The 12500-nt window shown below is 38.2% G+C and overlaps 2 protein-coding genes across 2 annotated transcripts in view; one reads left to right on the forward strand and one right to left on the reverse strand.

Moving 5' to 3' along the window:
• Nucleotides 1-282, forward strand: part of LOC137974693 (vacuolar protein sorting-associated protein 53 homolog) — a 49119-nt gene extending 48837 nt beyond the window's left edge. The window contains exon 24 of the mRNA XM_068821630.1: nucleotides 1-282. This exon is cut by the window's left edge and continues 730 nt beyond it. The gene's annotated coding sequence lies outside the window, so the exon portion shown is untranslated.
• Nucleotides 283-3717: 3435 nt separating this feature from the next.
• Nucleotides 3718-12500, reverse strand: part of LOC137977860 (nucleoredoxin-like) — a 14727-nt gene continuing 5944 nt past the window's right edge. Inside the window, exons 2-6 of the mRNA XM_068825207.1 lie at nucleotides 12313-12500; nucleotides 10245-10449; nucleotides 8689-8777; nucleotides 7915-8005; nucleotides 3718-6800 (exon numbers count right to left, since the gene is read on the reverse strand). The exon at nucleotides 12313-12500 is cut by the window's right edge and continues 67 nt beyond it. Coding sequence (XP_068681308.1) covers nucleotides 6505-6800; nucleotides 7915-8005; nucleotides 8689-8777; nucleotides 10245-10449; nucleotides 12313-12500 — 869 coding nt within the window. The 3' untranslated portion in view covers nucleotides 3718-6504. The remainder of the gene's footprint in view (nucleotides 6801-7914; nucleotides 8006-8688; nucleotides 8778-10244; nucleotides 10450-12312) is intronic.

Genomic DNA, 12500 nt, shown 5'->3' on the forward strand with positions numbered 1-12500 from the left:
GCACGGATAGGGGTCCTTATTAGGTAAAATACAAATTAGCTTAAAAGTAAACGTTTTAAGGAAACTCGTGAAAACGATGTTACTCGAAGCTTTTGTAGCCTTTTCTCTGTGGTTCCTTGTTCTTCCAGGTGAGCGAATTCCATACCCCACTTAACAGAATCGTTTTTATGGCCTAGTCACAACTGCAACGCATTAAAATTCAAAACTTTTGAGAATATGCTTAAAGTTCAAAATTTTGAAGTAAAGATGTTTAAAAAGTGCGTTTTTTGTTTATTTTTCCTTCCTCTCCGGTTCTGTAACTTGAGCTGGCGGCTTTGCTTTCCAAATCAAAGTGAATTCAGTTCCCCGTTGTTACGTAACCTCTCAAAGGTGCCGCACGCTAGTTTTTACCACAAATCATTTGTGGTAACAAGAAGTTATTTAGGGATATTTTCGGTGGGTGTTGGGTTGAAGTTCAGTCAGGACTTCAGAAAATACAGCTATGCAGACTTTATATGCCATAAATAATAACGACGAAAAGGTAATTGCCGTAAAGGCGCTGCTGTTACACTGTGAAATGTTCAGAATGTTTCGTGCACCTTTCCCCGCCAAAGTGTCGCCAAAACATTGCGAGACGAGTTGCAAGAAAGATTTCAGTGTAACAGAGCCTTAAGGCTCTGTTACACTGTGAAATGTTTCGTACAACTTGTCTCGCATTGTTGTGGCGACACTGGTGGGACAAGTTACACGAAACATTTCACATGTGACATACCCTGCAACGGCCAAAATCGTTGCGAGACAAGTTGCAAGAGCCGTTGCCGAAAGTAGAATCAAGTTGTACTTTTCGTGCAACTTGTCTCGCAACGATTTTGGCCGTTGCAAGGTATGTCACACGTGAAATGTTTCGTGCAACTTGTCCCGCCACAGTGTCGCCAAAACATTGCGAGACGAGTTGCCAGAAATATTTCACAGTGTAACAGAGCCTTAAAGGATCTGATAAACGGCATTTTGCAATAAACGTCCCGACATATTAAACTTCCCCCATCCAAAAAGAGTCTTTCCCCCCCCCCCCCCCTCCCATTTTTAACGAAAGGGAGAAGAGCTGGACAATTTAAGCAATTGTCTCTTTTTGACACAGGAAACCCAGGCATAGCACGGCTGGTGGTAGAGCATTGTACCAGCATCAGAGAGGTTGTCCTGTTGAAGCCATCTGAATTTTTCAAAATGTCCAAAATAGACATTTTCTTGAATTGTCTAGATAAGTGCGAGGATTGTTTTTCTCTTTTGTCTAGAACTCGCGCACTTCAAATGCGTGTTGATTAGATTTACTGTAAACTCAGCAAACGCTCATTCTCGTCAGCACAGCCTCGGATCAACCCAAGGCTCTGGGAAACTCTATGCAGGAGAACATGCGCAGTAGGGCTCTTATAGCCAAAAATTGGTTAATTGAACCTTAAAGCGCTTGCTCACTCCTCGTCCTAAAGTGAATGCAATAATTAGAGATGCTTTTGATTGTTCTTCACGAAAACCAATGAGAAGACACCTTGTTTCAGGGTTCCCCAGAGCTCTTCTCTCCCTCAGTCAAGAGAAGAGCTCTGGGGTCGAGATTGAGCAAACATTGTAACAGTTTGAGTCTTGTCTTTCGTTTCCTCTATTTGCAAACTACTGAAACATTTATAGTGACGAACATTGTTTTTAAAACTGCACAAATCACATGGACTTTTGTTGGTTCTCTATGCCAAAGGACAAGAAAAGGAAAGTGTTGTTCAAGAAGCATAAAGCTGCTGTGAAAAAGCGCGTCTAATAAACGCTCCCCAACCCCCCCCCCCCCTCCCAAGAAAAAAGAAAAAAATAGAAACTGAAGGGGCTGTCACGTTATTTTAGGGCCGCTTAGGGAAAATCTGTAGTTAATCACGAGTTTAAAACTCTAAATTGGTTTTGTGGAATTCCTTTACTGATGAAATTATCGTTACATCACAAAAAGATGATTCTGAGCAAAAACTACCACTACCACTACCTCTAAGTTAAGGCAAATCGCCTGGATAAAGGTAGTAGTAGTAGTAGGAGTAGTAGTACTTCTTTATTTAATGTGAAACTACACTTAGCTAAAAGTTACTTTCCAGGAAGCCCACAACCAACAAAAAATATACAAAATAAAAGTACAACCTATGTTAGAAACCATATACATGAAGAAAAAACGTGTATACAAACCATATGTCGCAATAAAATACATAATTAAAAACAAGAAATCCAAAACTAAAATGTTTAAAATTTTAGGCGAAGAATATGATGAAGAAATGTATTGCATTTGGTAGGGCGTTCCAGGTCTTTTTAGCAAAATAGCGAGATGACTTAAGACCAAGCTTGGTACTGTTTGCCTTTGGTAAGGAGAGCATCTTAGTGCGTCTTAAATTGTAATGAGTCTTCTTCAGTTGACTAAGTCAGCAACAGGTCTGGATGGTTATTTATCATTTTTAACATGTCTTGGATACCAGTAAATATCCGCATTCAAGATAAGGCACCCAGACCTGTTGCAGACTTGGTCAAACTGAAGAAGACTGATTACAATTTAAAGATTTCATGTTGTTCAACATTTGCAATGTTCCTTTTACTTTTTGGTCATTTTGGGTGTCATAAATTGCATCATTGTGCATGACATAGGCCCTTTAAAGTGCACATGAAACAAATTTTTTTATTGGCTTGTTCAAAAGAGCTTTCAAAATGACGAAGAAAGGAGTTTATTTTGTGACAGCACTCTTGCTTCCTGAGTTATTCAAGACTTGCGACCTCACATAGTGGATACAAAATTATGTAAAATCTTTGCAAATACTAAGTCTGCAGGGTTGATGTGCTGCCAGAATGACACATTGTGATAGTGATTATGATGTCACCATAGCAACGTACTCCTTACCAGACCTTTACCTTCCCGAAATGAAAAATGCCTTGTTTGTTGCTCCAGAGTCTAACAGACTTGCTTGTGCTGTGTAATGCCATATTCACTCACAACCACTGAATGACCATCAAGAGCAAATAAAACTTATTGAGGAGGGAAACTCTGATTTTACCCTTGGGATGGAGGGGGCCTCGAGCCCATTATGTTGCCATGGAAATGTCAGTGGGTTATTTCAGGGAACTTAGTGATGAGTATAACAAGTGTAAAAAGTTTCAGTTCTATACAGAAAGAGATATTCCATTATTTTGTGATTTTACATCATTTTGTGTCCACCATGTGACGTCACAAGTCTAATTTTAATTTTCATAAATCAAAATCTTGAATAACACGGCAACCAATAAAATAAATGCCGTTCTTGATCATTTGGAAAGCTCTTTCGAACAAGTTAATGAAAAAAAATTGTGTCATATGCACTTTAATGAACGCCTTGGGGTTCATTTATGGATGAGGAAAAAAATGCAAAGTCTCACCATTCATCAATTTTCGCTTCTTTTATTCATGGAAATATTGGTTGCTACACATTCACTCTTTAAAGAGTGCAAAAATACACTACTTGGAAATAATATTATGTACCCCTTTACAGAAGTTTGAAGCACTTAAGCGTCAAGGTTAAAACTGTAAACAAATTCCTTAAAAGTCAAAAAGTTTCACACAAACTTGCAAACATTGTCTTTTAATGACTTTTTTAAATTGTACTTAAGCATGAACTTCCTCAACACACGATCCTGTAACTTTTCAGTTGACTTAGTTGATTTATCCATGCTGGAAACACTTTTGTCATGATCACAAGCTGGTTTGGGGGGCGTTAAATAAACCTCTTCAGCTCCATTAAGAATTTTGCCATTAAAAGCTGCAAGATGGCAGGGAAAACATGTAAGGACAGCTCCTCATGATCCGCAATGGAAAATGAGTATAATTATAAACCTTAAAAGGTCTATTAGCCACCCTAAAAATTACTATTGTTGGTGTAAACTTCATGCAACATTTAAAGCACCATTGAATAAATATGAGAATATACCTGTGATAAGTGTGTCAAGTTGTGTGTACGCTATGCGGACCTATCACAAAGTCATGAAAAAAAGAAAATTCTTAATCGCCTAAATTAAATTTATCAAAGTACGTTAATACTGCCAAATAACACGGTCCTCAACTTTCCTCAGGGTGGGTAGGTGACATTTCTTCTTTTCAACCCTGTCTTTGAAATGACACAGGACCAGACTATCAGGCCCCTGCCCTAGATTTAGGTTCAGTGCTTTTGGTTAATGGTACAACAAAGTAAGTGCAATCCACTTTCCAATTAACATGTCTTGCAAGAGTTATGTTGTTGCAACCACAACTGTTTAAAAAAAGTGTTCTATAAACCCTATGCAAAAATGGCTGCCTTTAAATTATTCTTTTCTTCATATTCAAAATAGCCCAACTAACCTCGTTTTTGAGACAAAAATTCTTAAGAATTTGCTTTCCTGAACGAGGTTAGTTGCGCTATTTTGAATATGAACAAAAGAATAATTTAAAGGCAGCCATTTTTGCATAGGGTCTATAGGGGAACTTAAACTGAACTCCTTAGTTTAATCCAGCTGCAGTTGATACGGATGACCTCAATAAAACTTGCTTGTTCATAATCTCATACTCAGATCTCTTGTTGCAAGCGAAGGCGTGTGCAAATCGGATTTGACCAGATCTGGCCTTCACTCGCCACAAGAGATCTGGGTACGAGATTAGCTTGTTCAAACAGAAAGAAAGAGTCTCATACTAATTTCTGATTGTCTTCTGAAGTGATGCATTCTATTTACTACACAAGTCACACTAAAACCTCTATTTTCCTTTGCTTTCAAAAATATGCAGTGGTTTTATGTTAAAGGTCTAGGGGAAAAATGGCCAATAATTTCAATTCTCTCCCTTGTTCTCATAGTTTTGACCGGCTTGTTTTAACCCAGACTTGCCATAATAGTTTCAACCAGAGTTAATAGAGGGGAATGGTTTGGAAGCTCGGCAAACATCAAAGGAGCAAACAAAGATGCCAAGATTTAGGTTGGAAAGTCCACGACCGTGCACAATCTTTTGTTTTGCGCTCATACACTATGCATGAATTACGTAACCAACACGTTTCTATTGGTTAGTTCCTCAGTACGGAGTAAACAACTATTGTGTTTTGTGGCACAGTCAAGGCCAAAAAAGAGAACAAAAACCTACAACAAAGAAATTTATCAGGCTTCATAACCATTCCCCTCTATTAACTATGTTTCAACACAACAAAACTCTTCCAACGTGAAGGTACAAAATGTGGCCGCAATTTGATGAACTAAATGAACTACAAAAACATACTAAAAAGTCACTTGAACTGTTTTGACCCCGAGGTGCCACAATTTAATTTATCCATTTCACCATTGTTGACTATTACAAACTAACAATTAGTAAAGTAGAGCACTTACCTAATAAATACTGATTTAATTTATCATTGCAATGTTTTCTCAGCCAAAGGCTGTTATTTTCGTATGAGTTCTTCTTCTACATTAAAGTTTTTTTTGTTTCATTGGCCTTGATAATGAGTTATCATTTTTAGCGAGTCCTGGTGCACTACCATTCAAATGGAAATGAGTTGGGAATTGTTATGCAAATCACTGCAGTTAGAGGACCAGTCGTTTTTCAACATTTAACAAGATCTTACTATGCATGCATGCCTCAGTTTCAAAGCGAGTCCTGGTGCACAACCATCCAACTGGAAATGAGTTGAGAATTGTTATACAAATCACTGCAGTTAGAGGACCAGTCGTTTTTCAACATTTAACAAGATCTTAATATGCTCAACCACCAAAAGAAAGACAGCCACAAAGGCTTATTTTTAACAATAATCTATACCTCAGTTTAACTTGCCTGGCTAAAACTCAGAAAATTTTCTTTTGCTGTAAAAAGCTCGAGATAAAATGCAAAAGAGTCAGTTGTTCACCAGAAACTCTGGGTCTGAGGTTAAAAATCTGTCACATATCATTCACTGCAAGAAGACACTATTGCAGAAAATTTTAAACTGTAAATGCCAAATGTGACCCAGGCAATCAGGTCAAAAGACAAGAAAATATCCACGAGACGTGATAAAGCCAAACTGCCAGAAGTAGCCTTGATAAGTTTGTGGCATTGGTGTATGCATTATTGTCTTCAACACCATGGCGATAGCCCATTTCCGAATTGCTGCATGCCTCAGTTTCAAAGTGAGTCCTGGTGCACAACCATGGAAATGAGTTGGGAATTGTTATGCAAATCAAACTCATTTTCCTTACAATAGTTGAGCATCAAGACTCACTTCGAAACTGAGACAAACAGCAACTCGGAAATGGCCCATTGGACACTCCGCCAATCAAAATAATTATTACGGAAATTTTCAAGTTCAAAATTTTCCCAGTTCAGCAGTGGAAAGGCATTGAACAATAATAATTATTACCAATGGCCTAAAATAATGTTTACGCTATTTCAAGTTAAGTACATGTAGGGTATAACAAAAAGATTATCACAATATCAAGTGTGTAACTGTGTTGGAGACCTACAGTGCATGGTGAAACTTCATTATCATTTTTTTTCTATCCTCTGAGCTGCTTCCCCGTGAGTTTACCAGCAGAAAAATCTTCCACAAATTTCAGGACACCCTCTTTTGTTAAAACCTCATCATCAGAAGTGTAAACTTTCTGAGATGGAACATCAAGTATGACAAGTACGTTATCCTCATCAGTAAGGTCGATGAAGTCGCGCAAACTGTCTGCCGTGTCATCACTTTTGGCATAAAAGAAGATCACCGGCGATTGTTTCTTTGAACACAGCTGCTCAGCAACAGGTCCAATCATATCGTTTGCGTCCTTGATCGATGCATCTTCACCATCTAAAGAATAAATAGACTTTATTGACCAATTAAATTATTTTCCCATAAAGCTGCTCTTCAAGTATGAGGATACGCTGTCCAGAGAGTAAAATTTACATGCACTTGAACAGCAGATAGGGAATAACTAAAGAATTATCAACGGCACTTGAGGAAGCCATTCATACAGTTGCAAAGTGTTCTTCCCAAACAGTAACTGCTTTAATTAACCCTTTCACTCCCAAGAGTGACCCTTATAGATTTTACTCTGTCTAACACCAGACGATTTTACTCGTCAATGGGGAACCCCACAGGAATGAAAGGGTAATTATTGATTATTCTCTTCCACATTGTTAAACATTTTTCACAACATTTAGAATTCTGGAGAAACTTGAATCTCAAAAAGTTGAATTCAGGCCTTAAAATCGGTATTATACGTAACAGTTGCATGATACATAAATAGCCCATCTTACAGTTGTTTGCTCAGTGACCGCGCCTATGAATGGCTTGGAGGCTGCCGGTGACCTTGTATTGATACAGACCTCACACTTTTATCATGTCAATTGTGTTGTTGCAATTCTAATCAACATTAGAAAATCACAAAGTTTTGTATCATTCAAAACAGGGTCCCCGGTAGCCTCGCTTCCATTCTTAGGCCAGGTAACTTAGCTACAACTGTAAAATGATCTATTCTGAAGGGTTGATGTTTTCAATGATACATGCAGTAATAATTAAACTAGGAATATTTGAATTTGTTATGACAAATTAAATGGTAAAGGTTTGTCTTCTAGCCAGACAATTTTACTCATCAATTATTAATAAAGGGTGCTATACGTGTGGATGGTTTTAGAAGCAGAGAGAAAAAGACTTTTGAAGTAATGCATGCCTGCCATTCCACACAGACAGGGAGGCTAAATATTGCCGTTCTAAGTAACCATTGACATTCAGCTCCAACTGAAGTACAAAAGGAACAAATCATCTTTGACAGTCCAAGGGCTAACAATGGGACAGATCTGATGGCTTTACTACAAATTGGAAGCACACTAATAAAACTAAAGAGTAAATTTTTTTATCAGCTAAAATACTGATTCCCTTTCTGCCTGTGACTCTTCATTATTTTATTATTTTTAACACTGACCTGTGAAATAAATGAGGCAAGGCTCTTCATTGACAGTGCTGACTGTCATTTCATTGAGACAATTCAGAGGCTTGAGTTTCCATGGAAATTCCTACAGGCACAATATTAGTGTGAGACTTGATTTTACGAGGCTGTTCAACAATGATAAATTACCGAACCTTGAAAAAATAGAGCATCAGAACGAACCTTCAAACTGGTCTCAAAATGTGCCTTGGCCCGTTTCTGATTGGCTTACTCAGCATAGTGAGACCAGTTTCATGAAGTGGTGCTACACAGTGAAACCCTTGTTTTAATCACCACTGCGATTGCCGTGACCGTTGCAGAAGTAGAAAGCGGTTTAACTTTTCATGAAACTTGTCTCACAAAGGATGTTCAAAAAAGTTTCACAAAACTGACCATGTTACGGTTCCTTTTCGTTTGAAAGTCCTGTTGCATCAGGATGGTAACCATTTGGGAATACCAAAATTTAAATGCTTGTACTCACTCAGATTCAATGGCAATAGGGCTGACAAAAACGCTTAGCCAGTACCTCTTAAATTTTCGTCTTTGCAGAAAATAATATTGTTTTTTGCTAATTAAACCTATTTTTATATGGCGTTCTCGTATCCATCGTCGTCATCCTTGCTCAAGCTCCCTATTATAAACTTACAGCAGCTGATTTCAGAACTGACGTACCAGGTACCGTTGAAAATGTGACCACAAGTTTTATTTTGTAAGAAACACACAGACATTAGCCATTACATCAAGCTGCAAGTTTTAAGTGCTTTAACCAACCTCTCCTTTTGGGTCATGAGAGACAAATGCACGGCCATTCGAAGAGATGACCTCATGATTTTCATCCAATAGGATCAAAGTAGGGATGCCTGACAAAAAGAAAACAATGAAGCCTTAAAGTCACAATTTGGAATGTTTGACATAATCTCTACCAAAAAATGTCCAAAATAATTTGCATGATGCAAAAAAGTATTCAAAATACAGTAAATAGTTATGTGTATGCATGAAATCAACATGCAATTGAGTGGCCAACCTCAATTGAATGGTCATTTTTGTCAATAACTCACAAAATTATTTCCTCTTTAACCCATTGACTCCTTAAGGAGCGAGACTTGATGCTTCCAATTCAAGGCATCTAAATCACATACCCGGTATTATGCCTACCCCAGTGTGTTATTTTGATTCTATAGAGCGTTTTCACTCACGTGACCAGCAGCCATATTAGATTACTGAAACAAAAGAAAGTATTCGCATAACCGGCCGGTCGACGGCTCAATGAGCTGCCTCCTCAGAAAGCTTGACCATCTCTTTCCAGTCAGAAAATGTCAGACATAACACATTTTTAGCTCGAACGAAAAGTCACTGAAGATATTATAAAAGCTTGAAAAAAGCTTGTTTGACGCGTCCGCACTATTTTTTTGCATCGCGCACATAAATATGTTTATTTTACTAACATTCCAGTATTTCTTATCAGACTCCATGCAAGTGTCAATTCCACATGTGAAATTTCATCACTTTAAATCCCCCAGATTGCACTAAAAATCCCCTAGGGGAGCATGCCCCCAGACCCCCCTAGAAGCTTGCATCCTTTGGGCACTTACCTGGGTGCCTTTCGCACCAAACCATCTCCACTTTCCTTATGACCTGCTCCCCAAAAATATTTTGAGAAGGCTGAATGTTGCTTTTTTTAGCAGTACAAAAGTTTTTCTTGCTGATTAAATTACATATAGTTTACTTTTGATGATGCAAGTTTTCCCTTGTCAAGCCCCATGTTTAATTCTCACCCATGTCCATCGAGTTAAAATGGTAAAAAAAGATGCAAAAACACTGAACGCAACATCTATGTAAAATTTTGCTCTGGGATATAGTCGTTATATTTACGAACATGGCGACCTCAAATGTAAACAATCATGGAAAGATTTGTGTCAATGCTCAGCAGCATATAACAGAGGATGATCAAAGATGAAAGGCGATTCATGTTGGAAGAACTTACCACAAAACACATCCCTTTTGCAGGTGTTTAAAGGAGAAACCTTGTGGGAACAGTGAGTATGCTGATAAAATAAACCATTTTGCACATAATATATTGCGTATATTGGGTATTTTCCAGATTGACATTGGAGTATATGTTGCGTATATTGTGCATATTGCATTGCGTATAATTTTATTGCAGTGCAGTGCGTCCCAGTGCTCAGGGTCAATACAAATGATGCAAAGATAATATTATTTCTAATTAATACACAATGCGCAGCTGGTGAGCCACTTTACATGTAAATCAACCTTCATAACTCATTTTATATCATTTATTGTGATGAAAAATTTCTTAGATATCTCACCTTGTACTGAAAACAGCCCTGACAACTCTTTTGAACTTGAATCACCATATGGAGCAGCAAGCCATGGCATTTCCTTGAAATATTCATTGAAGGCCTCCTCCGAACGGTCAGAACTGAGAAAGACAATCTCAAAATTCTTTTCTTGTTGCTGAAGTGCCTTGTAGGTGTCTATTAACTTTGGAGTAAAACCTCGGCATGGTGGGCACTGCAAATGGAAGAATGAAAAATACAACACAAGAAAAGGTCAGCAAATTACTGTATTGCATCTTGATGACTGCAGTGCTATTTATTTCTTTATTCACTTCAAACATTAAGAGACAATGCTCATGGAAAGTGAACAATAATTTAGAACACAGAATCCCTTACACAGGGGGACCTCCAAGCGGGAGAGGTCAAAACACGGAGCCCTACTCCATGGAGTACCCTATGAAGTACCCCTAAAAATACTATTTCGAATGAGTACTGTTGGTCAATGTGTGAGCAGCATCTCAAATAGTGCTTACTTAAGCCTCGACACCCATTTTAAACAGCATTGTTCAACAGTATTTAAGTCTAAGCACACATTTTAAAAAGGTTAGCTTACATGAAGTAATCGGCCATCACAACAATAATCGAAAGCTCCGGGCTCCGCGTTTTGTCCTCCCCCCTCCAAGCATTTACCCTCACAAACATGACAGGCAACAAATGACAAACCACAACACTGGGAACTCCTGGCCATGCCCTGCTCTTTGCAAAACATTACAGTCAAGCTATGTCACGCATGATCAGGAGTTTTGAAATTTGAACTGAGTATTCAAATCTGTTACCCAGTTTTGAAACAAAAAATAATGCTCTTGAGATTTTGAATTCCCATGGATATTTCCTTGATGTATTGAAAATAGTTAGCTCTATGAACTTTTGTTTTATTATAAAATATAAACAAGCATTTCATGAATTACATGTATTGTTCACTTATTGTGCATTTTTCATAGTAACCTTCACAACAATCTTCAAGCTTCCATTCAAATCTCGGAAGCTTCGTATGTTATTTTCAGTCTTGTAGATACTGCTCACGCGTGATGTAGCTTGACTGCAAATCAATAGTGTGTGAGTTCTTTTATGTCACATTGAAGGGCTTGAGACAGCCTAATGGTTATTTGACCTTACCCAAGAAAACTAGAGAGACTAACCATTTGCAGATATCATTACAAAGGCAACACTTTCTCCTCAGTTACATGTATTTAATTAAAGCCCCTGAGTGTAACTCTGGCTGGAGTTTTTAGATGGTCTAATGCTCAACCAATTGAGTCAACCAGTTAGCGGTAACCGATTTCAGATGCCAGATTTATTTTGATTCAAAACTTGTTTGTAGCAGGACTTTCCCCAGGTTCTTAGATAAGGTGTAATTTGTACCTTGTGACCGGTTTGGACCAGTTTCTGAAGAGAACAGAGCATGTTTAAAGGCCCACCTTCAACCTACAGGTTTTTCAACCGTTTGTTTTGGTCATGGAAATTCACATTGCTTATCGCAGTGATCTAATTGGATGAATTTAAGCTTTGGGGCAATTTCCATATATGAAATTAATCATTCCGTGGCATGCAATGTCAGTGGACCTTTAAATTGTTGTTGTGATCTTGGTTCTGTCCCTGAGTGTCAAATCCCCACAACATGGTGGGGGTTGTGGGGGGGGGGGGGGGGGAGGGGGGGGGAGGGGGGGGGAAGGGACTGACGAGGGAGGAACCTTGGGTGATGATGGATTGCACCTTTAGTGGAGAGAAACTCCTATAATTTACAATTAACATGCATGCAGTTTGATTTCAAAATAAACAAGCAGTGACTTAACCTATGCTGTCCTAAAACAACGACTCAAATAATCATAGATTAATTTTCACTCCTTCCAACACCAGAGAAATTTTACACTGTCTTGGAGAACTGTTTCATTCCTAAAATAGTGTGATATTGTAAATGCAGGTACGTAGGATATAATGTAACTTTAATATTAATACAGGTATTACTGACAAAACTGAAGATTTAGGACACAACTTTACTTAACTTGATTAAGGTTGAGAAAAAGCATATTTCACTAACCCAATGAGCTGAGAAATAAAGACCCAAAAACTTCCCTTTGAGGTCATCAAAAGATTTTTCTCCTCTCTCGTGGCTGACCAGCTTCACATCCTTTAGTATATCATTTAGGGTTTTAGGTCTCCAGGGAAAGTTATCTCCCTTTGGGTCATCCAGCATCATTCCACGCCCTTCTTTTGTTATCTCTTTAC

This window comes from Montipora foliosa, chromosome 11 (assembly GCF_036669935.1).
Source record: "Montipora foliosa isolate CH-2021 chromosome 11, ASM3666993v2, whole genome shotgun sequence".
In the NCBI taxonomy this organism is placed as follows: Eukaryota; Metazoa; Cnidaria; class Anthozoa; order Scleractinia; family Acroporidae; genus Montipora; species Montipora foliosa.